The 26,424-nt window shown below is 48.2% G+C and overlaps 6 protein-coding genes across 6 annotated transcripts; 3 read left to right on the top strand and 3 right to left on the bottom strand.

Annotated features, from left to right (window-relative positions):
• Positions 1-5,033: 5,033 nt before the first annotated feature.
• On the top strand, positions 5,034-6,712 carry FIESC28_07198 (uncharacterized protein; the record flags this gene model as incomplete). Its single annotated transcript, XM_031161339.1, has 5 exons — positions 5,034-5,055; positions 5,116-5,145; positions 5,209-6,392; positions 6,441-6,614; positions 6,668-6,712. The coding sequence occupies 5 exons, from the start codon at positions 5,034-5,036 to the stop codon at positions 6,710-6,712; spliced, it is 1,455 nt and encodes a 484-aa protein (XP_031014597.1).
• A 1,097-nt stretch (positions 6,713-7,809) lies between these two features.
• On the top strand, positions 7,810-9,870 carry FIESC28_07197 (uncharacterized protein; the record flags this gene model as incomplete). The annotated part of the gene is made up of 1 exon (XM_031161338.1): positions 7,810-9,870. One exon carries the CDS (start codon positions 7,810-7,812, stop codon positions 9,868-9,870), a length of 2,061 nt encoding a protein of 686 aa, XP_031014596.1.
• A 1,221-nt stretch (positions 9,871-11,091) lies between these two features.
• Positions 11,092-12,813, bottom strand: FIESC28_07196 (uncharacterized protein; the record flags this gene model as incomplete). The annotated part of the gene is made up of 1 exon (XM_031161337.1): positions 11,092-12,813. The coding sequence occupies one exon, from the start codon at positions 12,811-12,813 to the stop codon at positions 11,092-11,094; it is 1,722 nt and encodes a 573-aa protein (XP_031014595.1).
• Positions 12,814-17,050: 4,237 nt separating this feature from the next.
• FIESC28_07195 (uncharacterized protein) lies at positions 17,051-19,462 on the bottom strand (the record flags this gene model as incomplete). The annotated part of the gene is made up of 5 exons (XM_031161336.1): positions 17,051-17,053; positions 17,121-17,709; positions 17,762-18,508; positions 18,565-18,712; positions 18,937-19,462. The coding sequence occupies 5 exons, from the start codon at positions 19,460-19,462 to the stop codon at positions 17,051-17,053; spliced, it is 2,013 nt and encodes a 670-aa protein (XP_031014594.1).
• Positions 19,463-23,412: 3,950 nt separating this feature from the next.
• Positions 23,413-24,032, bottom strand: FIESC28_07194 (uncharacterized protein; the record flags this gene model as incomplete). The annotated part of the gene is made up of 3 exons (XM_031161335.1): positions 23,413-23,594; positions 23,650-23,835; positions 23,942-24,032. The coding sequence occupies 3 exons, from the start codon at positions 24,030-24,032 to the stop codon at positions 23,413-23,415; spliced, it is 459 nt and encodes a 152-aa protein (XP_031014593.1).
• A 375-nt stretch (positions 24,033-24,407) lies between these two features.
• On the top strand, positions 24,408-26,026 carry FIESC28_07193 (uncharacterized protein; the record flags this gene model as incomplete). Its single annotated transcript, XM_031161334.1, has 2 exons — positions 24,408-24,787; positions 24,835-26,026. 2 exons carry the CDS (start codon positions 24,408-24,410, stop codon positions 26,024-26,026), a joined length of 1,572 nt encoding a protein of 523 aa, XP_031014592.1.
• Between the last annotated feature and the right edge of the window lie 398 nt (positions 26,027-26,424).

Genomic DNA, 26,424 nt, shown 5'->3' with positions numbered 1-26,424 from the left:
TTCGTCTACGTCCAATCGCATCTTTTCATTTATAGGCTATGCCCCACAGACGATCGGATCTACAGCCATCCGCCGTTCGTTCGACACATTGACCCTTCTCCCTAAAGCCAAAATAGCCTCAAAACTTTGAGAGATACCCATTCTATGGTTAACTAACTCCCCGGTCACTAATAATTGCATGTCTAGTCTTCATAGTTCGATACCTGAAACTACTGTAGTGTTCTGGCTCCTTCGCGTCCCTGGACATCGGAGCCTAGGAAAAGCCTGGCTCATCGCCGGTTCTAGCAAGAAGCGCTAAACTCTTGTAAGTTGCAGACCCGAAGTCCCCAGAACTTGTCTCGGTACCGAAGATTGGTTGATTTAACAACGAGTCAGGGGATTCGCCATGAGCTATAGAGCAACTACTCGTGGGATTTTTGACAAAGTCCAGTGTTTGAACGATATCGACCCGTGAAAACTTGGCAAAGCCAAGTCGTGGTTGAGGCTCGTCATCTTTGCCTGCCAGAACTGCTACGCCGACAGGTACAGAGTACCCTGTAAGCTAAATCCCATAATATCCGGTTCGCCTACCCTGACAAGGCGACAGATCATAATGCCATGACGGAGCAGACGCTGCTTTGGACCTGTACTGATCTTGGCAACTGGCTACGATTGCAGAGAGGGAGCTCATCCCATTGAATCGCGAGTGCCTGAAGGCGAGTTCGCGACGACTCGCTTCCTGTTTGGGACCACGTTGCCAGACGGCTTGAAGTTGAGACGATTATGACCGGCATCCGGTCTCCACGATGACTCGGTGTTTTGTGTTATCTCTCTTCTAGCTTCTTGTGCTAATGGGTTGACCCTTAGAACAGGATCTACTACTGCTGAGTAGTGACTGACCGAACAAGAAAATCCTCTTCCAAGCGGAATTTCCCGAAGGACTTCTCAAAATGCCTATCTAGCACGTTCGTGCGTACGGATAGCATGTATGCAAGCCATATTTGCGAAACACAAAGGGAGGTTCTAGACTTCTAGAGCATATCGTTGGACCCAGAGGCCCGTCTCTCGTGTGAACCAACACCATGGCTCAGCGTCCGGACCGTTCTGCAGGGAGGACCCAGAGACATGGTTCTGGCGCCAGAGTGTACGTGCTGTGCTTGCATTCTGTTGAATCGTGGCCAACATGTAAGCCTCATTGCGAGCGATTATATTGTCGATGGTTTCAAGACCGAAATAGTCAGCTATAAACCCAAGGTTTAAGTTGCGGGGTGGCAGCGATCCAACGAATTAGTACGATACTCTCTATCTGTACCGAGAATATGTTGAGACGACGTCCGCAAAAGGCTAGCAATTCGCCGCTCTTTCTTACCCTTTCTTTTTCTTAATGTGTCGATATAAATTTTGCAACCCGAGTCTCGCTCCAGGCGCATGGACGCTTAGCCTAGGCAGGTACAGTATTCAGCTTCTATCGTTCCTGACTTCCCTCTCAACCATGTGCTTTGAAAGTTGTTTTTGGCAAGAACCGCCACCGTTGCTCTTTTGAGCAACGTGACTGGATACTGTACGAAGCAGATGCAGGCTGACATAGCATTCAAGCTCGACGAACGAGTCTAACTTTAAATTCCAATACCTACATACATACAACATACGATAGGCCTCGATGCGCAGACCAACGAGCTACCGATATTACGTTTCGATTCAACTTGTCTGCAGACATGTCTTGCTTGTACTCTTCGAGCTACCACCCAGTCAAGCTGTTCCGACTCACATGACAAGGGCCTCGGGAATGGCGGGCAAGAATTAAGATCGAGCTTTGGTATTGTCCGCTTGAGCTAATCTCCAAGAAACTCTCCTTATCGAGATCCGGTCCACTATTAGCCCGCTGATCGTGCTCGGGGAGCTCTAGGCCACCATGTCTTAGTGACTTGTTTGCGCTACCGTAAGGCCTACCAGCATTTCACTTGATCAACGTAACGTTGTAAGACGTGCCGCCATCAGTCAACAGCGGGCGCAGAGACGCCATGAGCGAAACGGGGCGGACCACAACCAAGGGCTTGTTGGGCCAGGGAGAAACTTCAGACAGCCAAAGCCGCAAAGGTGGTTGGGACTGTGGCTGTCATATCAGAAAACGCCTAGTTGCTGGCACACATTTCCAACACAACATCTCGATCAATAAAACAGAAGCCTCCCGATCCAGCACGGGCCAGACTGCCAACGGTTATGGTACGACATACTTTTGCTTAGGGCAGTCCCCCAGGTTTGGGTCCAGGCACTGTCTCGAGACCCGTCATGTTTATAGGAGCCTCATCGGCACTGTTACCCGTCAGTGCGACAGGTCATATTTCCTGTCTGTTTTGAGAATCGCATTGCCTCAATGACACGAGTCGGAGCTTGTGGTCCAGCCGAGCCAACAACTGATATGTATGAGTTACAGAACAAGATGAATTAATTGCCGTTCCTCTGAACCGCAATACCTCTGACGTATAGTAGTTTACCAAGAGCCATACACTTCGGCGAACCACGGACAAGAGCTTCCGTCAAGAGGAGGAGCTATTGCTAGGCTGTGGAGGTGAGCATGCCAAATCATTATGGTCACTAGAATGCTACTACACTGGCATTTCAGCGTCATGGGGCATCGTCTTGATGGAGATTACATGGCTTGTACGCTTTCAAGGCTCTGTATGAGGCTGAAAGCTATGCATCTGACAGGCACACCTGGTCTGGGGATCCACTGTCAGCAAGTGATAAACTAGATCTACAACTCAGAATCTGTTAGTTCATTGACGAGGTACATCTGGGTTGACCTGGTAGCAGTGGAGGCACCATATCTACTCATGGCTGGCATAAAACACATATCGACGCACGAGGCGCCCGCGTGCTGTTCGGCGAACCTGCATGCTTAGCTGCCAATAAATTTGCAAATAAGGCTTTCAAACAAGTGGCGTCTTGTCTTCGGTTATCAAACTGTCAATCGCGTTAACAAGGGGCAATGTCTTCCCGAACGGCTTACTTTGCTGACTTCATCAGTATCGTTCGCAGGCGTGCTCACGACAGATTGGTTAAACTCTAATCCAACGCCAAGCATGCCTTGAATCCCTATTTGGCATTTCGTAACTTTAAGGAATACCGTATTCGTCTATCGCGACAATACACTAACCACGCAAGTACAATTCAACGGCTTTGAGGTTGAGAGGTTTACAGGTCCTAACGGCGAACTCTTTCGCTCAAAGTCCAGGAGCTTGGAAAGGCTACAGTAGATGCTATGACTCAGAGCCAGCAAAGAAGAACTCTTAAACTCTCCAAGACTCTTGTTATGACGGATTAGGCTCCTGGTGGCTTCTTGAGCTGACGAGAGTGGGCAAACTCGTCCCGGGTTTCAAAGCCGAGCGGAACGGAACGGCCAGCAAATCTTCAGTGGTTTCACTGCTTCTCAGCCTTTGGGTAGCTTCATTATGGACCCGTGGATGTGGTTGACCCATAGCGAAAGTCAGTTGCCTTTCGCAAAACTGACCGTTGTGAGCAAGTTGAAAGTCAAACCCTGACAACCAAGCCCATACGTATCGTTATCGTAGATCTTGAACGAAAATGCCACCATCATCGGCTGACGGTATTCCCGAACAACGAAGCTGCACATCAGAATCAGAAACATGCCGATATACTGGTAGGACAGCACGGTATTGGGTCGATGTGCTATCACGACGTCGATGTGAGAGCATATCGACATGATGCTTGCCAGATCTGACAGGACCGGTGAGTATACGCGAACATTTGAGTTTAGGATGACTTCATAAGCTCCCAGCCTTACCAGATTATAAATCAAGCTAAAGAGGACGACATGATCAGCAAAACGATCTCTCATGTCAGTGACCTGTTATGCTGCAGCCTGCAGCCATGCCCCTACCAAGTTTCATGGCTTGGAACCAGTGTTCTTGGAAAACATATGACTCGAATCATTGATTGATAATGGCAAGGCAAGTCTCGCAGCTCGGGCCCGAGAGATAAGCGCCTCGAGTTAGACGCGTGTAGTTACACGGGCAAAGAGGTTGAAGTGAGGGTGTATAATTAAGAGCGGTTTTCAGCACTGGAAATACCTGGCTTTTAGAGTTCATAAGGCACAGGAGCTGAAACCACCATATCCTTGGCAGTGGGAATAGCATACCCCGAGTAGTGCCAAGACATGGGTAATGGAATGGATATTGGTACCTTGGGTAACGTGAAGTGGTGTTGAGTAAACAGATGGAGTACTTGCTGTACAGTATCTTGGCAACAGTCAGATCATACCAAGCCACAATGACAGGAACACAGTTTCTGCACGTGATGGGACACAATGAATGACAAAGCTCAGAACCTCAGGCCCCCAGGTTGACTTGAGTCTAACAAGTAGACTGATATAGTCTTAAAGCAGTTGATCCAATACTCATCAATTGTAGGAGAGAGACGTGGACTCATTTGCCTCCTACAGACTCAATAAGCCAATAGGCTTGCTGAGACCGTAGCTAAGCGCCCACGGCATGCCCCGCGTGGGCGCTTACAGCTGTCGACACAGCCAAAGAGCTCATTGAGCAGGGATTGAATGACCTGAAAGCACTCACTGATTGGCTATATTCCAGAAATGAATGAAGCTTGTAGCATTCATCCTGCAGGTCGAGTTGCAGTTGTTCGGCAAGGACGGGAACTTGGTCTCTGGTGATGCGGCCAGTTTCTATTTATTATGAGACAAAGTAAATGCCGAGACAGTATTACAAGTCTATAAGGAGAACATTCTATAGCTTTTTAAATTTTGTTGAATTTTGTCCAATTTTTTGCATCGAATCTTTGATATCAAACTCCATGGCTCAAGTATCGTGGCAGTGAAAAGGCAACATTTGTGCGGGGCTGTCCTAGCTTGGCACATATTACGGGCGGCTAAAGAAGCAGCTTGGAGCTATCCTGGGGAGAGCTCCTTCAGGGTCTCATCTTTTTTTATTTTTCTCCTTTTCTTCTTCATCTTTATAGATCTGTTTATTTCGATTCATCTTGCCCGCCTATTCTCCGACTAGTAACTATCAGAAGTCATGAGCCAGCACTATTACCCTCGTAAGTCCCACTATCCGTTGGCTCATCATGACAACCAAACTGATCATGACACCTCAATAGCTCCGCCCGGCGCGGCACAGAGCTCTCCAGGTTCGCGAAAACCCTCATCTTATGATAACCTCGAACGAGACTAACCATGGTATGTCTGAGCAGCTCCTCAACCACAACAGCAACGACACCAATATGCGCCGCCACCGACCTCTCCTCCTGCGAACCAGACGCAATTCTACGCTCCTCCTCCTCAGTCTCCGCCCCAGCCTGGACAAGCTATGAACTATCCTCCTCCTCCTCAACCTCAATCTCAGCCTCAGTCTGGGAAAAATATGAACTATCCACCTCCGCCTCAGTCGCCACCACAGTCTGGACAGGCCGTGAGCTATCCTCCTCCTCAGCATACGCCATCTCCCCAAGTGCCTCACCAACCAAAGCCGATTCACTACCCACAACCTCCTCAGCAGCAGTCGACTCCCTCTCCTCAAGTCAGGCAACACTCTCACAGCTCTTCTCAAGGACATTACCCTCCCCCGCCCATGTCGGCGCCAGCGTACCAGCAGCACTTCCAATTCAACCAGCCGCAAGCGACTCCTCCTCCTCAGACCCAGTATCATGCACCAGGCCAACAGAACAACTTGGCCATGAGGCCTGCTGCTACCCCACCTGTATCAACACCCCCGGTAGCTACACCAGCGTCTAGTCAACAACATTTTGATCCGCCGCCGCCAATCTCGCCTCAAGCTAGTGACTCGTATCCGGTCGAGAAGCCAAAGCAGGAGCTGGAGCAACAACCACAGCAGCAACAGGAAGCCGGAAGCGCGGTAGCCATGGTTGCCTCTGGCGCTCCTCAAGCTGGTCAATTTGTTGGAGCAGAGGCCATCGCTGATGATGTCGGAACCTTCAATGGAGGCAGTTACCGCATCAGTCATCGCGATTCCAACAGTATCCTTACTATCCAGCTGGCTATGGGTTGCCCCATGGCCGGCAAGCCAGGCGCAATGGTCGCCATGTCTCCGTCTGTCACGTTGAGAGGACAAGTCAAATTCAGCATGAAAAAGATGATTACTGGCGCTGATGTGACAAGTTCGACGTATGTTGGTCCCGGTGAAATCATTCTGGCGCCGCACAGTCTTGGTGATATTACTACTATGCGTCTCTCAGGCAAGGAGACCTGGTCAGTTGGTACAGATGCATTCCTTGCTTCAACACAGGGTGTTATCAAGGACTTCAAACGCCAAGGACTCGGAAAGGCCATGTTCAGTGGTGAAGGCCTGTGGGTTTACAAGATCAGCGGTGTGGGATTGCTCTGGATTTCAAGTTTCGGTGCCATCATCAAGAAGACGGTAAGTTTACTTTGGGGTATTCTTGTGCTATAAACTAACACCCAATAGCTTGTTGAGGACGAAAAGTACATTGTCGATAACGGCCATCTCATCGCTTGGAATTGCAAGTATGTAATGGAGCGTGTTGCCTCGGGAGGTATCATTTCGGGACTCGCTTCAGCAGAAGGTCTGGTCTGCAAGTTCACAGGTCCTGGAACAGTTTACCTGCAGACTCGAAACTCGGTAAGTGCATTCCTTCTCCTCCACTCTAGTCTTGATCGCTAACGAGATACCAGAGAGCGTTTGCTGCCTTTATGGGTGGACAGCAATATCAGGGATAGTGCTGAATCTCTATGAGCCATACCATAGTGTTGATAATGAGCGAGTGGATGTTTATAAAACCGATCACTTCGATAGCGGTCCAGGTTTCTGTCCTTTGGAGTATCTTGCTTGAGGGTTTGTTTTTCTCGTTATTTTTGGATACCTTTCAATATATAGTTTCATTTGCTCGGTCTCTGAACTCTTGATCACTCTCTGTTCCATCACTGAAATCATCAACTCAACTTTGTGCCTTCTTCTTTCCTGCGCATAATTTTGCAAAAAGTTCACTCTAGGAAGGGGCCACTGATCATATGGGAGGGCTCCGTCCCAACTTCTAAGTCCCACCTTCCACTTTCCCCTAATGCTGATGCACCCCTTCCGCCTTCCTTCAGATGATAGTGATTAACCATCTTCTCCTCCATCATGACTCCTTTTTGTTCTCTCTTCTCAACACCATCACATCTTGGCCTTCGTTAGCAAAAGAGTGCCCTTTTTTGGACTATCTATTCCGCTACACGCAGCATTAAGGCATCTTGTCTAGAACAACACTGCCTCTACAAAAGCGAATTCACTTGCCAGCGATCATCATACACGGCCTCATTCCCGCCGTTCCAACTCTCCTCCCCACCTCAAGAGACCCCAACCCATCAAAAAGAGCCTGCAGTTTCTCGCCTTTATCCAAGCCTTTGGCAGCATTGTTCGTGCCGGTTTCAACGTAAGTAATTTCTTCAGGCTAATGTAAGACCAAATCGGGATCATTGATTTGGGAGGATACATACCTTCATGTGCTGACACTCCCTCTGACATAGAACGCTTATTTGCGACTCTCTGGATTGTGTTCCAAGTCACATCCCCTTCCTACCACGTTGAAACAAGTATCCAACGACTGGCTTTCTCACATCACGATCAATTGAGAGGAAGGCGTCACCTATCCGAGAAACTCGCACAATAGAAAAGAAAAAAAAGGAAAGCCGCGTTGACAACCTACAAATCGAGACCCTGACTGTCTCAACATCAACAGATATCCTAACCAGTTGTCTGCTGCAAGATCTGACCTCGAAACTTGTGCCTCGCTTTCCGTGGTTCACCTTAGCTCACGAGAGCAGGAGCTTTCAGCATGAATTACGAAAAGAGAATCCAAAATCGAAAGGCTCGCACTTCCATCTCAACTGATACAACAAGCACAGATGGAATGCTCCTTGAAACCCAGTCTTCTCCTTCTTTGTCACGAAAGGAAAACTCCGGAGATTCAAGTTCAGTTTCAAAGTTTTCGGAAGCAATGAACAACCCAGATTGGCGTCGTCGGCGAGAAAGATGCAGCACTTGCGACTCCATGGGCGACTCCATTGCCACAGCAAGCAGCAGCCAGAATTGGTCCATTATTAGGCCTATTGCAGATAATGATTCAAGCACTGATCACAGCAACAACAGAAGATCCGACTCTTGGGACTTGATCAATAATGCCAATTCCGGGCGATCTGTTCGTAGTCTCGACAGCTCTGAAGCCGAGACCAAGGGTAAGAGTGTTGCCCTCGTCAACCAAGGCCATATCAGCACAGCAGATGGAGATAATGTGCGCACAGCTCCGAGTGAGGACGTAGGTGAGGATCTTCATGGACTATGTGTCCTGCTGGAAAATATGGAAATCATTGATTCCCCTGATGAATTCGGCGTCCTTCGACTCACCCCTCTTTTCTCCAATGAAATCATTTCCCAAAGTTCTGGTCAAGTCCTCACAGATAACGGGCGCGCATATACACTCGCTCATATACAACGGTCACACGGACGACATCCACAGTGGGAAGTTACTGGGGAGGGTATCAAGAACTTGCCGCAGACAACAAGTGAAGAGCATCGATCACAGCCGGCTTCTTCTCATTATCAATTGAGAGAAGAGAGACATACAATCCCCAGGAGCTCTGGAGAGGAGAGCATTGAAAGGGCCAGAGAGGCTGTCTTTCATGACCCAGCTGTCGCCAATATCGGCAGTATGGTAGATGGGTCTCGAGTGAAGACTGCAGAGCCGTCAGTTTCAAAGTCAAGCAATCCAACCACGAAAGAAGCATTTGGTCCCAGAAATGAAGCTTTCAGAAAAATCGTGAAAAGGTTTCAGCAAACCCAGACCGACAATACCAAGGAAGAAGCTGTAAGAAAACCAAAGGAAGAAACCGAGCAACGAACTGAGGCTTTTAAGAAGCTTCTGAGAAAGCTTCACTCAGGATCTAGCGGAAGTCATCGATACCCAGGCGCAACCGACTCAGAAGGATCTCTACACCGGTGGGAAGTGATAAAGGAGCCACAAGGAGTGACGCAGCAACTCAAAACAAACAGCTCTGAGTTTGAGACTGGCTCAACTCACGCCAACAATCCGAGAAAGGAAGTTTGGTCCCATGACTCTGGAGTCTGTATGGACGGAGATCCCCTTAAATTGAACCCTAGAGCAAGGGAGTTCCTATCATTCAAAAGTTTTACAAGAGCATCAGAAAGTTCGGATTGCCCCAACGAATCGGATGAAGAATCCATTCGACAAACATGTTTGGATAGGGGTAGCGAGGAAAGTGATCTTACGACCAACCAGTCTGTCGAAACAGGTTCGGCAACGCTGGATCATCCTCTGTCTTTCAAGAAACCGGAACATGACATTCAAAGTGTTAGAGACAAGTCGAAGTCGGAGACTAGTTCACTCCCTTTTGGAGGACAAAACCCAGCAGCACTCGATTCTACAGCAAATTTGTCCCCGTTTTCAAACGCCGCTCTTCGGTTCGGCGCTTACCAAGTCCCTATGCAGAGTGCCCCTCCCCCTGGATTGCTATCTAGCATTGGACTGGGGCCAATGTTGGGCAATCAATTCACTCTACCTACAGGCAATACAGCTTTTCAGCCATACTCAGTCGCATCTAACCCATTGGTTGGTCTCAATACAACGCCCCAATGGCCTTACAATCCAGCCATGGGAAGCGGACTCTATCCGACTTGTCCTCCTCCTGTCTTGAAGCCAACAGTTCCTGACACATCTCAGCAACAGCAGTACGAAGCATACGTCGAATGGCGCAAAGCCAACGAACCAGGATACGCACTTGCATGCAAAAGCCGACAACAACGTCGAGCTCAGCGTATTCCGATCCGGGCGCCTACAACTTTGGAGAATATGCGGCATAGCCAAGGCCAGACGGTATAAGTACCAATGCTCACCACGAGTAATACGTGTAAGGACAATCATTGAGTAAGTGGTCTCAGCAAGAGTGTATGTATCCCGCAATTACCCATAAGCGTCGGCTGACCTTGAGATATCGCAGATCTACTTCAAACATCCACTACAACGAAGACAGAGTTTATATGAGAAGACGAAAGATGATTCATGATTACAATAATTATTTATAGTGTTTGGGAACAAGCAACTCAAAAAGGTGCAACGAATTCAAGCATGTGTCACGTCGATATGGACGAATCGCACCGATGGGTTTCTATTGTTGTACGAGCTGTCGCTAGCTTTACTGAAACAAGAAAGATCATACAATAGCATTGGTATTTGATAATTCAGATTAAGCTTGTTTGTCGTATCCCATGAACTTCGATGTAAATGAGCATTCGAAGGGCGATGACGTGAAGGCAATGTTTAACCGTACAAGACAAGTTGAGCTATTACGAACCACATGGCTCCCTTGCTTTTCGAGAGGTCATTTCAAAGCTCAAAAGAACGTTCATGTCGAGTCAAGGAGAAGAAGATCTGCATAGATCCCCTCCATCAATCATCACGGCGTGGCCGTGCTGAACTCAAAGTTCAGGGGTATTTTTAGCCCCCAGTTATTACACATGCAACCCTCCCTGGTCAAACCTCCAGTATCAAAAGTGATGGTGCAGTGCAGACCACGAATAAGAAGAAGCAGTGAAAACACAGTAATGTGGGTGTACAGCGAGGTGCGGCTGAGGACTACGGTACGACGTTAAGCTGACCACAGCAGTGCACGAGAAGGTGAAGTTGAGGCTCTGCGGAAATGAGTGGTTGCATGTGCGGTGAGACGTAGCGGTGACGACTGGTAGAGCGACTGTTACAACTGCAGCAGTAGGGAACGGCTTCTGGTAACATGTTCTTTTGTTCTTTCGTTATTTTCTTGTACATGGTATCCCTAAAACAGAAGAAGAGCCCAGATTAAACCTGCTCAAATGCTAGAGTGCTCCCAAATTCGACCAAACATTAAAAGGCCAACGCAGCTGAAACCCTGTATATGCGATGGTGGTATCGTGATTGTAAAAACAAACGCCGTATGAAAACCTGTATAAATACTTCCCCAAAGGTAAATGAACACTTGCGCTCATGTAGCAGTCTCCAAAGCTACATGACAGAATGCGTTAAGAACTTGCATATGTTCTTGGACCATCAGTACTGAAAAGAAGGCTCTTAACATTCTTCACCTTCTGCATCCTCGTCGAGGCCTTCATCAAGGCCTGACAGCTTAGAGATCTCGATCCTAGCTGCTTTCAGTGGCTGGCATGTTTCCCAGCCTACTCCGTTAGACCTGATTACTCGAACATCAGGCTGTGATGCCCAATCGGTCAAGGCTTTGTCGTTGTCACCGCCAAAAATGATTGGTGGTTCTTCGCTTTTAGCTGCACGGTCAAGGTGAATCGCAACATGCTCCATGCGGTTGTCCCAGGTCCGCGGGCCATTATCGAAAACAGTCATGCAACCCTTGGCTGGGCAGCACATGTACTGCGGTAGCTGACAACGTTGTCGAAATGCTTTATCCTGTAGCGCCTTCTCCTTGATCATCCAATCGAGAGGAAAGGTCTTATCCCTCTTATCAGCTTGGGCAACTTCTGGGGGTGCGTGCATCCGGCGGATATGCTGGGTATAAAGATCCTTTCTTCTAAAAACTCGGCAGTGTGTAGGGGCATCTGGGGTTGCCCGGGAGGCACTTGATGAATGCCCACAGCCGCCAGATGTACAGAGCCAATAGTTGAGGTTCAGATGTTGCGCCGAAACATGTCGTTTCCATTCATTCTTATTAGCAAACACCTGGTTGCATCCTGCGAAATGGAAGACGCAGATAAATGGACGATTGTGCAAGGCGCTGATATGTTTCTGGAGCTGTATCCCGTCGGTGAAAGGTTGATTGCATTGCGTGCACATGGCAGTTCTATCAGAAGATGTTGATAGTAAAGTCCGACTTGCCGAAGCTCGAGAGCGCTGTGATTTGACGGCTCCTGCTGTGTTGACAGAGACAGTAGGGGTTGGTCGTGTCGTGCGACCACGGCGACTCTTGCCTCTAGAGGGCCTAGACGACTTGGCTCTACGAGTAGGCTTGTACTCGTCATCATCATCTTCAGCCACAGTGGACAAATTCTCAGCGATCAGTTCGTCCTCGACTTTTATATCGACATCCATACTCTCAATTTCAGGATAAAGGGTTTCGATATGGTTTCGAGGCTCTGCTAGAGAGTTCGGGGTATTTATCGACAATGCGTTGTTCGAATTGCTATCAGGAGAGGTTGAGACAGGCGTAGTGTCTTCAAAGCTCAGATGAATGTCGAGTTCGAAGCCAGTCAAGTCTTCCTCTCCAGGGTTGTGGTCGAAGGTTTGGGCTGGCTGTATCACTGCTGGGTTCACACATCCTTGAGAGACACTCGAGAGCCCATACAGTGAAACGTTGGGGGGTGGAGAGCCGAGGGAAACTATATGAGGGGAAAGAGCAGCAGTATCAGATGGAGTAGATGGCCCTCGAGTGCTGTCAACATGTCCATCGTTATCCGTTAACGGGGGACTCTGAGGTCCACTAGCGACCGACGAATGCTGGTAGGATACTGGAGAGCCATGTCGGAACTGCGAGTTGTGGTGAAGGGATTGGCCCATGTTTGGGTATACGCCTGTGTAATAGGCACTATGCATTGAAACTTGTTGCGGTGCGGTGAAGAAGCTGTTCTGTGGCTCCTGGAGATATCTCTGCAAGCCACTGGTACCAATAGGTCCGCCGGCATATGATGTTTGACATTGGAGAAGGGGATCAATTCGGTCGGCGAGGTCTTGATTTTTGATGTAATCAGGCTCATGCTGAGATAGATACGGCATGTTGGACAGGTACCCAGCCCTATCAGTCTCCTCGTGGTACTGAAGGAAGGCCATAGTGTCAGTGGTGTAGAGGCGTTGTTTCCGGTTAGTCAACGTTGTCAGTAATGTGATGGAACAGCAGAAGTCTGAGTCCGGGACAGAGAAAGTATTTCAAGTCGAAAATCGAGAGGAACTTCAGAGAAAGAGCGGCATATGGCCATGTATATGCGGATGTAAAGTCTTGACCCGTGGTAACGCAAGGAAACCGTGTGTAAGTCAGGTAGTGCAATGTTGGGAAATCAAGCAATAAGGTAATATAGGATTTTAGGGCAAAGATAAAAGATAAAAGATAAAGTGTATTCTGTAGTAGGCAAGACGGAATGGCTCTTGAAGCTGTTGACCGAAATGGAGAAAAGTCGACTTGTTGGAGGGCGAAGGGGGACATCTTAAAGAGTGATAGGGATTTCCCCAATTGTATGGGGCAGATGTTCTCGCAGGCCTGTCTGAGAGCATTCTGCAGCGAGGGCACCGCTTCCTCCCCGACTTTCATTCAGCAGAGCCTCAACTAGGTACGTACTTTTGGAGAGGCATCGAGTGTGGAGGCAATGAGAGCAATGGGCCCATGAACGCCGACCCCCTCCATCATTACTTTTCAGGACAGCTGCAGGAAACCCTGACAGGTTGTGCTTGACCTGGCCCTGACCCTTGCTCACCCCGGCTTGCCTACTGCCTCGACAAGATGGTGTGTGGCATAATAGGGAACAAAGTATGTGGGATAATCTAGCGGTAGAGTTTGGTTCCAAACTTTGGTTGTCGTTCCAAATACCTAGGTACGTAAATGGCCTTGTTCAGCCCTTTAGTACTGCAAAAGCCGTGCGCGGCAATAGGCTTCATGTTGTTGCGCATAGGTGAACACGCATGTCTCGGTCGTGATTCTGTAAGTTGGCAACGGTCCCGCACCGTTAGATAGAAGCAGTTTTCACTTTTCCTTATCTTCTGTGTAAAATCTTGGGCGTTCAAGGGCATGCATGACCACTAGTTCAAGGCACCCGGAACACCTTGACGCCACTAACAGGACGGTCTGGCCCGCTCATCCGCCCTGGTAGTGTCAGTGGGGAAACCAATCCGTGGTCGAGTCCGTCCATTCATTGCTTGCAGCTGTGATGGCGATGGCGATGGCGATGCGATATTGGTGTTGGTCCTGGTGTTGACGTTGAAGGGTGGTAGTACACGTAGGAGAAACGGCTTGGTGTCTGCGTATCCTGAATTCGTAGGAATGAGCGAAACCATCGTAGACGAAGCACGTATGCCCCTGAAGTCTAGTCTAAAGGCAGAAAGCCTGAGACAAGCTGATGCGTGACGATTCCCACCATCAGTCTGTCTCGAGTCAAGGACGTGTTACTTTGCATTCGCTTGGACTGGCGCGGGCTCATGAGTAGACCGTGTCTTAAATCCTGTAAATTCCGCATTAGCGGGCAAGAGATCGTGATTGAAACATGTTAGCCGCCGCTTAATGATGACCTCGAATGTGCAAAGTACACTTTAGGCGATCTGGGGGCCATGACAACCGCGTTTAATTAAGGTGTATTCGTGTTGCAAACGCCTCGTGCTATAAGCTGAAGATGGGGTAACATGAATGACGCGCTCTTAGAGACTTTTCGCAGTGATTGATGATGGCTGTGCAGTTTTTATGCAGCACAGATACGTAAAAGAAAAGCAAAAGCACATCCATTGTTGAAGAAAGCCAAGTCTGGCTTGCAGAGCGAGATGGAAGACGGACGACGGAAGATGGGGGAGCTGGAAGATCGACAGGCGCCTGGTCTAGCCTGGGTAAGCGAGACCTTAATCCCCGTCCGTTGATCCTTCCCTACGAGTCCCCACCAAAGAACCATCTTGTCGTCGCCGTCGGGTACGTACTGTGGGTTGCCTGATATCCCTGCCAATCATACCCTGCCATTTTCCTGCTCCCTCTAAGCCATAAAGAGTCTAAGTCTATTGCTAGAGCCAACAGTCTTACAAGCATCACGACGCCTGGCTTAGCAGGGCTCAATTCTTAGTACTCGACTTAGACCACGAGCGCAAGCACTTGCAACCATAAATTTGCCCAGTATTTTATCTGTACTAATATGTCTTGCTTCCCTCCTTTGGCTTGCATGCCCCTGCGCTATTGGTCTCTTACACCCTTGTCTGATGCCAGAGTCGAATGACACCCCAACGCCAACTCTAGTTGAATTAACTGTGATGACCAATACTCGAAACTCTGCCCGTGCATTGTCTATCTACACAATGAAACATCATATCATCTTGCATCTTGAACTTTAAATGTCTTTGTTTAACTTGCGGTCTATTATATGTATACTCCGTACTAGGTAACGTAAAGAATAGCTGACTACCTAGACAAATACGCAATGGATCTTACACCAAGACATTGATGCGAACAAACCCATACACTTGGTTCATCCAGCCACACCAAGATCCTCTATGCACTTTTACGCATTCGTATATATATCAACCATAATTAATGCTGGTCAAACGCCCAGCCCAGCTGAAGATATACTACGTAGTCCATGCATAAAAGACAGGACAGCAGATAACCCCCAAACTGGGGGCTATCAATAATGCAATCCAATCCATTTACATAACCTTTTAGACATTGCATCGGCCCCCATTGTAACTACCTACGTATGCATGTATGGCTGTGGCCTTACAATTCAGCCCTGTCGTTGCAACACAGTATTACACAATTCGGTAACTTTGCCCTCTGTCCAAAACGAACGTGACTCTGACACTTCCATTTAAATATGGTGGCCAATAATAGATGCTCGGAATGTCTCTTCTATATATGTTCTTCCAAATTCAGTATCTTTACCCCTGGCTCTTGGCCGGGAGGCCCACCATTGTCACTTGTTCTCCACGAGGTAATCAAGGCGCTTGTTGGAACAACTACTTGACATAACTGACCTATCCTGAGCCTCAGAAACACCAAGCTGTCTTGATTCTATTACATACCACAATCAAATATCCCTCTCAACAAACTCGGGCCTCAATCACAGCTATCGATTGATCCAGTACCGTGGTGGTGGGACTCTATCCCGAGATCTCCTTTGTGTGATAAGAGCCCCTGCCCGCAGTATGTACAGTACATGATGCGACTTTGACTATAGATACACCCAGAAAATTCCACCAGAGCGTTCCTGTTTCTCGTGGCCGCGCGGTTGATAATATCGTATCCCGGTCTCCTTCCTCCCTGTGCTGGTCATGGCTAGATCAAGCTGATGGTGCAATGGAGTGCAGATCCCATTTCTAGTGGAAAAGTTGCAAAGTCCGTGAGATGGCCTATTCAGAACTACCGGGACCCATTAAGGAAACCACATCATCCTCCCTTCCTTTCTCAACCCCTGTTTCCAACCCGTTCAGCCCCAGCTCTTAACGAGCCCTGAACGATATGAGCCTTGCCAATACTGAGTTTTTGTGCGACCTGAGTGTTGACAGATGATCCAGACCGGAATCACTACCCGGAACCTGGAAGTGCATCGATGTCTCTCCCCTTGAGCGTCTAAATCAATCTTGTGTTACACAGAACTGCCCAGCCAGGCAACTCGTAGTCCCACTTGACTAGGAAGTGTAGCTATTACTGGGCTCTACTACGCGCCCAGAGAGTGGCTTTGACTGAGACAATAGCCCGCGCCATAGCCCTGAGTCACTAACTGAAGTGGAAAGTCTTTGCAGGTAAGCCAGCTAGATATGCAGGTCGTGTAAGTAACACAATTACGGCATTCAAAGCTGATGCCCCTGCCATTTACACTTCTGTCGATCCCCAGGGATTGCGTGTTTATGTACCGAGCAAAATCCAGGCATAGATACTGCAACATATCATCTGTGGGGATGTCATGGCTGAGTGAAATCGCCCGATAGACCACGTATCCAGCAGCTTTTGACATGGATATTGTATTTGAAATTACACGAGTTGAGCTAATGTCTTTCACTACGCCAGATAGATAAGCACTGCACAGAGTTCCTAGATTGCTGCCAATAAAATACGATTTATACAGTTGCAAAGCCCAGTCAATACTTTTGCCATTATTCTCAGTCATGCACTATCCAATCATGTTCATAACAAGGGTATATGTTCCATCATCATATATCATAAGCAGAAATCAATCATATCCAACACTCACCACCTTGCGCCGGAGGGTAGTTCAACAGGCGCATGAGCTAGCTATCGCTTGGAGGCAATGTGTGCACAAGGCAGCTATCGCACTTGCGCCGACTACACTCGAAACATGCTGTGTTGTGGCTAAAACTATTCTCGTTACTGCAATTGCACTGTCGAGCTCCAGTTAGCAGGCAATGATTGACAAGGGACTTGTGCATCTACTTACGCATATCCACATATACGTGTCTTTCGGGATTCGACGGCCCTCGCCGCTGTTGCCGAGTGACGCCAATGCTTGAGGAGTTTTGGGATCGGGAATAGATGAGCCAGGTGACGATTCCGACGTAGTTTCTTGAAAGGTGGAAGACACAGCACTGTGAGCTTTCTCATGCACCCATTCGCTGATGTGCCTTTGGGGCATTTCACCACGGCCGGAGAAGTGGTCGTCAATATGGTCACATCGCTTAGTCCAAGTGTTGTCCGACTCTTTGATCTGGATAGTGTTCTTGCAGAAACCGCACCAGAAATGAGCATCGCAGTGGCGGCCTTTTCTACATGTGTCAAGCTTTTCTTCGAGGACACTTTGATCAGAAATCTCATGTTCTTTCGTAAGATGATTTCTGAAGCTCTCGCGACGATGGCAGACCTTGCCACAAAGTTCGCTCGAATTGGACTTTGTGCAATTGCATATCCATGTCTCAAGCTGATAGTGCTGGATACTCTCATGTCGCTTCCAGTCGTTCTTACTTCCGAATGTCTTTGTACAGTCGACGAAAGTACATCCGTATGGTTTCGAGTGTCTTTTCTGGTGCTTCCTAGATGGGACTTAAGTAAAATACCAAGATGTTGAGGCGTAACATGACCTACTTGAGTTCACACAGCCGAGGGAACGTCTTATCGCAGTCTGGGCACTTGTGTGAATGACCCTGGCTCTTGGCACTAGGTATATCTGGCTTCGGGGTTTCAACTTCATCTCTCATTCCAGGCAGATGTTTCTTTACATAGCTTGCAATCAAGTCTTTCGGGAGTTTGTCAAGGAGCTCGTATGTTGCCTCAGGATTAGCATGGGAATAGTCAAAGCTCGGACGGTCTGGCAACGAGACTGCTCTTGGGGTCCGTTGAGCCTCGTCAGCATCTGCCATTCTGATATCGGGCTGCTGAGATCTTGGGTCTTCGTCAACGCTGGGCGAATCCGCTTCTGAAATTCCGGTTTGTTGCACATCTTCCATAGCATCTGGAGCAGAATCATGACGTTGCTCAGAGTCAGAAGTCATAATATCGTCACCCGGTGCATCCTCTTCAGATGCAGCAGACGGAGCCCATCGATTTTGTAGTAGTGGGTCCGACCCATTGAGTATCTCCGGTCTAATAAAATTCTCATCGCTTTCTCGTACGGGAGTAAGGCCCGCTACGTCTCGATCAGCTGAGATAGAAGCTGGACCTCGAGACAAGCTGCCGATGCCAGGTTGCGGCTGTGAAGCCCGTCTGTCGCCATGGTATCCACGGAAGGATAAGATTGGGGAAGGATGAGCTAGGCCAGGCAATTGTTCCTGGGCTTGGACATATGCCATGGCACTTCCTCCTACACCCTCTAGGCCTTGTGACGGGATGGGCCTTTGTGTTCATTAGCCAAGGACAAGGTGATGTAAGGGGAAGCTCAGGAGGCCTACCGATGGACGAATTCGGACAGATCATCATTAGCTGAGTATTTCTTGCGATGCATCCGTTCGAGATGGGAGCGGAAGTTGTCAGCTCTAGGCCAGACTTTATTCTTCTTCGCACAATTGCCGATACTGCATACGAAGGTACGCCCAGAAACTGTACGATCATTGTGTACAGTTCTCTTGTGTCTTTCGAGGTCATTCTTCGAGGTAAATCCCTTGTCGCGTGAGCAGCCGGAGACGTCACATTCGAATGGAAGAGAATGTCTCAACACATGTTTTCTTTGACACATTAGTACAAGCATCAAATTGACACGATATAGGGGCTCAAAGTTTACCTTAACTCTGATTGCGTACGACATGTCTTCTGGCAGTCTTTACATCTTAGTCGCCTTTCTCCGCCAACGGGCGCTGTTGCGATGCTTGCAGGAGGACGAGAGCGTTGCCATTGATCTCGATATTGTCGAGATTCATTTGTCAGTTGGAGGGATTCCAGATTACTGTAAACGAGTTGTGTGTCTGGGTTTGGAGTATCCAGTGTTTGAATATCGGGGTCTAGATCTTCGCCATATGCAGAGTGATTGCCGATACTGTGTGTGAGACGACTTCCGTAAGCCGAATCTTCCGCGTTGGTGTCACATTCAGACAATATGGGTTTACTTCTGTAATCTTGGTATGAGGTTTGAAAGTCGGCAGATCCGACAATTTGCGATCGAGTCGGGCCGTCACTAGATGAGCCATAAAGGGCATTCCAGGGGTCATCAGTAACAGGCCAGGTCGGCCAAATGGTGTTCGCGGTCTGAGGCCTTGTTTGACTCAAGCCTGCCAGATTTACGTTTTGTTGAGCTGTTTGGGGAGAAATATTGGAACTGTTGCCCTCGTCTTGTGAAGAATCGAACGAATCCATAATGACGACTGGCTGGATGAAGTTGGTATGCACAGAGTCGAGCTGTGCCGTCTATGCTACTAATTCTGATGACGGCCACGCAGCTGATAGGTTTCGGGGAGCTGTCGCTGCTTCTGGATTAGCATCCGAGAATACGATATAATAACACATGGAGACTAGGTAGGCAGATATCTTCATTGAACTATGTTGTACATTGAGGCCGACAGGTGGTCTAGTTCAATGGGGGTGGCGAATTCCTCGGTGAGTATTGAGCAGACCATGAGAGGTAGTCCAATGAACTTGATATAGAACAGAGATAGGTAACTGATAGGTAGTGGTGACGACTATGTTCATAGGATGGAGGTTGATGGAACAGCTTGAAAGTTGATACAGCCAGAATGGTGCATGTCAGGGCAATAGGCCGAAGAAGAAACAGGAAGAGGCCATGCCATCACAAATGAACAAATGAAAAGAATTGCATACATTGATTGCAACAAGATCAACTGCAAGGTCCCTCCTCGCTTGGTGAGAATCCTCCCAACAAGGGATCCCAGGCGGATCACGGACTTGACAGATACTAGTGCGATGGTCTGTGTCAAGGCAATTGTTTCGTGCTCGACAAGGTCGCTGGGTCAGGTCAAAAGAGGCGTCCAAAGGTTTGAACGAGTCGGGAGCTGGTTATGCTATGGACGTGGTGTTGTGGTTCGCGTTAGGCTGCTATCGACAAACAATGCGACAGTATGGGCGAGTCACAGAGTCAAGTACAAGACACAAGGTAGCATAACCTAGATGAAGAAGAAGAAGAGACGCAGGTGACGAGGCAAATAGAGGATAAAGCACAAATAGGATCGAAAGCGGCGGGGAAAGGGGGAGGAAATGGAGGAGAGGAGAGGGCGTGGTGTCGCTGCGATGAAATACTGATGGGAGTGAGAATGAAGGAAGGTGCAGTACATGTACAAGGAGATTAATAGAATGCCCGGTCTGTGAGGTGAGCTCCTCTCCTCCCGTCCCGTCCTTTCCTCTTTTTCCTGTCTTGTCTTCCCCAAACCGCCTCACTTTGGGGCATTGCGATGAATTTTGGCCAATCAGATGTCTTGTTTCAACCCTCAAGCTGCTAGGCATCCAGCGAGGCAACCTGTGTCCGCGCTGAAGAAATAAGAGGGAAAAGTCCATTTTGCGAACCATTTATTAGTCAATTAATGATGCGGCTCAACAACAGAATGAGAATTTCATCATTTTCAATAACATCGATCAAATACGTCATTTAAAGTCCCACTAATTTCATTATTATAAGTCTCGTTACCTCTTTCCTCTCGTTCAATGAAGTGGAAATATATCCATCACAAATACTTACTCCCTCGGCACTTACATCAACGTACAATCTTGGCACTGGAGGGTATCAAGGCGGCCTCCATCTCCATCCAACCACCACACAAGCTGCACAGCGTGATTAAATCACGTACAATTCTGGTTAATAGTTGCGATTCTTCTTATTGAAGTATTATCATGATCTATCCAACAATTCGGCATATCCTTTCGACATTTGTTACATAACATTTCTTATCTCATGCCATTCTCTCAATCCTCATCATGGTTAACCTACAGTATCTTCCAATTGCTGACGAGGTTGCTTACATTGGATATTCTCTTTGTTGCGTCAATCATTCACTTGGTTGGTTTTGTATGTCTTACTATTCACGCCAGCCCAAGGTGCGACGACGATCTTCAAGTTTCTAGTCTCCTCCAAACTGCACTATGGCCCTCAAGCATTGTTTTCTCTTATGTAACTCTCCAAAATCTCCTTGATGTCTCATTTCGTTGTCTCTTCCCTCGATTGTTTACACTCAACTTTACCCAACTCAATTTGGTTGCCTGCATTCTGGCTCCTCTTTCCACTTGGATAATTCTGCATCCTCCCGACAATACTACCCTTTATCCTTGGTGTAGACCATCGGATTCGATCTCGGCTAGACGAACAGTATTCGTACAAAACATTCAGCACAAGATGTATTGTCAGTGCCGGTATTTCTTTTTCTTAGGTTGACTGTTGGCACATGCATGATATACGAGGACTGCCAACCTTGCTTCTGCTTTCATCAGACTTTCAATGCTGAGTGGCTTCGATGCTTGATGCAATGCGGTGATCTCTTAGGTTCTTGGTTGGACCTATTGGCAAATTCAGTTTGTTATACAACCTGATCCGCAATTGGGATGTGGTCTCGATATCTTCGCTCCTTATTTGGAACCCTCGTACTTCTATGCTCGTACAACGTCCCAGCTATAGCCCAAACAGGCTCTTGACCTCACAGAAAAAAACTTTCGGTACTACAGCCTAGCTCATGTAAGCTTGCCGAAGACTCGAGGCTCCTCGACAACCCCACGCGTGCTCCGGCTGTCTGCTTTGATGTCTATGCAGCCGCCTGCTTTCAGAAACGGGAATCTGGGTCTCCATCTGTGCCACTAAGTTCTCTTTTGGTTCAAAAGTGATTTATCATATCATCTACGGAGATCATACCGATTGCTTGCATGAACGAATGTCAATTGGATAGCAGAGCATGGCATCCTTGCTCTGATTCTCATCGACGGACAGCCACACGAGCCATGGACCAGGGAAAAGAAAATAGGAGATACATCAATAGACAAACTTCAACGCCAGGGTACGATTTCTTGCTATAAGAGGCTTGGTCTCTGCCGTTGGTTTTGGCTATACCATCAGACCCGATATTCTTCATCTACAAGCTCAGTTTCGAAGACGTACATACAGCACACACCGGATCTTCATTGCTGAATCCATTGACCAACATTCTCTGTGTGAGCAAGCATCTCCCACTATCCATACGACTCTGGCTAACGCAATCTCATTAGCACCTGTCAAGACCGGAGCACCTTTATCAACAGCTTAAAATGTGCGACTGGGAAGAGTTCCTCTTTGCTTGCAACCACTCGACTCTTCGTCTCAAGTCATATTGCCACTTTGCCCGCAACGACCCCAACCATCAATGTTTCGGTGTCAAAGTGCTTCGGAAGTCCTGGAGGCAATGTGTCCCATGCGAAAGCTGCGCAACTGCTTGGCGTGCGAGCCAAATGCAGACACAGCACAACTGACAGGATCCTCAAACTATATATTAGCATGCAGAGCGCATGAAGATTAAGGCTAACTAGCCTCTGCGATGTACGGTTTCAAAATGTTTCTCTCTTGTCTGGAGTTAAAAATGTACTCTGTCTGTATCCTGGTTTGTCTCTTATTAGATATATGTAGCTAGAACTAAACACCGAAGTTGTTTTTTTAAGACGTAACACAAGTACCCTTGAAGCTGTAGTATAGAATAAAAGCAAGCTACATGCATGAACCCTATTCAGTCATCAAAGATCTCATCTGTTACACCCAAAGGCACAATGGTACCCACAGTTGCTCGTTCAAGCTGCTTCTGCAAATGCGCAACGTCTGTGTGGAACGAAGTGTCAACCTGGATATAAACCCCTGCCGCCTTGCGGTTAATAACATGTTACCGTACGGCTCTGAACGGCGCCACAGACAAAGGATCGGAACGCAAGGCTATCCGTATGGGATGGTTGTGCTGCGGCCCGTTTCGTGTAATGTTGTTCATGTATGAGCGAGAGCTACGTTGAGAAACGATTTTCCAGTTCTGCAAGGGAATTGACTATGCAACGACCAACCTGGTGGCCGTACCCAAGTCTCACACTTTTCTCGACAGGGATGCCTGGATATGTATGTGCTGCAGTTTGTCCAAGATTGGGTGCTTATGCTGTATGTCTTGAAACATCTAGTGAGTGGGCACAATCAATTGTTCGGTGAGACATCGCATGGTGGCTGAAGCTTCCACAGACTCACAACAGCGGAGAATAACAAGATAGAATGCCACAGAACATTCACGAGCTTGAAAAAAATAGAAGACCGGAACACAATAAATTCATAGCTTGACGTGAGTACTCGGAGGCAACTCGGCTAGTCACTCCATGTTTGTGGCTCCCTCCACAACACCAACGATGTTGTACCGCTTGGAGAAGAAGGTGATCCAGTCGTTAAGAACGCCCTTCTCCTTATCATCCAAGTCCTTCCACTCTGGAAGTGCGTCCTCGGGCTTTGTCGAGGACTTGGCCAGAGCTCTCGAGGCATCCTTGCCGGCGAAGACTAGAGAAACTAGTTAGATATCATGCATGCCATCTTGGCAAAGATATGCAGTTACCATTGTAGGAAGCTCCTGGAAGGTAGGCCTTGTTTCCAGTCACGTCGTAAACCTTGCCCTGTGGTGAAAGACGATCAGTTGTGCTTCCTTGGATGAGATGAGTTGCACGGTGAGTTGCATCTTGACTCGTAGATGTGCAATGACTTACCTTGATGGCCACGTAGCACTTGCCTCCTTCAGTAGCGCCTGATGATCCATTAGCTGGGTTCTGCTCAAAACTACTGGAGGCCAAGTGAAGTTGCTGAGATAATATTATCACAGCTTGCTGAGCGTCTGGGCGTGGTAACTGTACCATTGGCTCTGGCGAGCTCCTCCTTGGAGATAACGTCGTCCTTAGGAGGGTCGAGGTTGACGGGAACCTTGGGCTCGAACTTTCCAGCCATTGTTGCGAGAGTATTTGTGTCGTAGAGGATAACGAGAAGTTATTGAAGATTGGGCCAAATAGAGGATGGGTGGATCTTTAAATGCTCCCCTCCGTCATATGCTAGAACCTCCCCCTCCCCCACCAAAACCATGGCCAACGAGACCCTGAACCTACCCGCTACCCTCGGCCGAAGTCAACTTTAGCGACCGGAAGCTCACTGAAGATTCCGGTTGATTGGAAACGCACGGGCCAGTATTCGTCGAAAATGGAACTGGTCTGTGCGTAAGTATGATGGAACTACGGTCCCACTGACTTGCAGCTTTTCAGTTTCAATGTTCGTCATCACCAGCACCAACTAACATCGTTCGCCAATTGCTTCATTAATTGGCCTGCCATGTCGGTCTCAGCGGTTGCTTCGCTGAGGCCTCTTCGCGGGAGATGCTGGCAGCATGCAACCTCTGGCCTGCTCTCCGTCCAGCTCCGGTCGCGAACCGCCACTGTCTACTTCCGCACCGTTATCGATCTCCGATTAGATCAGCATCGATTCCAAACGACGAACTCGTCTAATAGACAGCATGATAGGGATTTGGAAGCCAAGAAGGATCAGTTGCCGAAGAAGAACCAACCACCGACGCAGCCACAGATCACATTTCGTCAATTCGCTGGCCGGGCTCTTGCTGCTGGTCTTCGCAGTCTTGCAGTTGCCATGAGCCCGACTGGTATCAAAACTGCTTATAGACAAAATCCAGGTACCACCACACTGGGAATCTTTGTGTAAGTTGTCAGGTTCTTATCTCTGTTGAATCAGCTAACAATACAAGTCTGGGTGTAGTATCTATCATCGGCGCATATACCGTTTACCTCTACTTCAACTACTTTTACCATTACCAATTCACGAGATACCCTAAGCCTATCGCAAACTCTCTGCGACGTGCCTTATACTACACCAACATCAATCCCGATGCCGAACTAGCTCTTAAGTATTACAAGCGTGCTATGGACCAATGCGCTGAGCATGGCTTGGACCCTTACTCTGACGAGGTTCTGGGTATTCGAATTCAGACCTCCTACTGGCTCGAGAAGATTACAAACTATAATGGATGCTTGCAGGTGTTGGAGGGTATCCTCGCCGATTGCAACAGGTGGATTAGTGTTATGGAGCAATCAGTTAAGGAGGGCAAGGTCAGCGATGAAGGTAGACTTATCAAGCCAGCATCAGAGACCCCCGAGACCTCGTCAAGTCAAGTCACCACCGTCGCTGCATCTACCCCAGAGCAAGGAAAGCCTGAAGAGGAGGAGGAGGCGCCCGAAAGCCTATGGCATAAGAGGCAGCGCATCCTCGCCAAGACTGTTGGGATTGCTATCAAGCTCGGAGAATTGTATGCTGATGAGCACGTTCTCGACCCTGACAACTCTCAAAAGCACCTCATCTGGGCTGTCGAAACAGCCTTGAAGGAGGCTCGTCGCCGAAAAGCCGAAGGTGTCAAGCCCAGTGAGGGTGACTGGCTGAGCCCTGGACAAATGGGTGGCGCTATGGAGTCGCTTGGCCGTGACTACGAACGCAAAAACCAGTTCCATCTTGCAATTCCTCTGTTTTTCCAGGCTCTTCGTCTTTGCGAAACGCCCTGCCACCGCCCTATTATCATGAACAACTTGGCCGCCAGCTTTGCTCAACATCCCATCTTTGTCCCCGCCAACAGCGAGCCCTCTGACATGATCAAGGAGTTGCACGACCCTGCCATGCCTGCTACTCGAAAGGAGTGCCTGGAGGCTGCGCAGAACTGGGCCAAGAACGCCTACAAACATGCTAAGGACGTTACAGGCGACGAGCGCACAGCCGAGTGTGATGAGGCGTGTGCTGTTGCTTTGTGTAACTGGGGCGATGTCGCCGCCATGCTCGGCAATAATGACCTAGCTCGCAAGAAGTACAAGCAGTGTATCGAAATGGCTGGCAAGCTCGGCTTCCCTGACGCAGTAAAGCAGGCCCGCTCAGGACTCGCAAAGCTGCCTTGAAAGTAAAAGAGGATATCAATTAAGCTATCCATGGTCAAAATAAACTTCTCCCACTCTGGAAGAGTATGTATAATGACTGGGCTGGAAAATCTACCATGTACAAATAGAAAGATGGATAAAATAAACAGAATTAGTCCCTGGATACTTCATCTCGCGTAGTGTTAGGTCTTGGAATAGCTGCTGTCAACTACCACAGGGTTTCTTCACGCTGTAGCCCAGCTATAACTCCGTCAGGAATTAAATAATACATGCCATAATTTCTAGGGAATACGCCTGGTAGTCTTCCGGTCAATTCTAGACTCCAATCATCACCATTCTTACTTTGTTCCATAGAAATTTCCCAGACCTGAGCTCCTTGCAATTCACAAAACCTTCGAAAACCGATACGCCTGACGACC

This window comes from Fusarium coffeatum (assembly GCF_003316985.1).
Source record: "Fusarium coffeatum strain FIESC_28 chromosome Unknown BRIP53273_contig_158, whole genome shotgun sequence".
In the NCBI taxonomy this organism is placed as follows: domain Eukaryota; kingdom Fungi; phylum Ascomycota; class Sordariomycetes; order Hypocreales; family Nectriaceae; genus Fusarium; species Fusarium coffeatum.
Note: the sequence above shows the minus strand (reverse complement) of the source record. Positions and strands in the feature narration are given on the sequence as shown.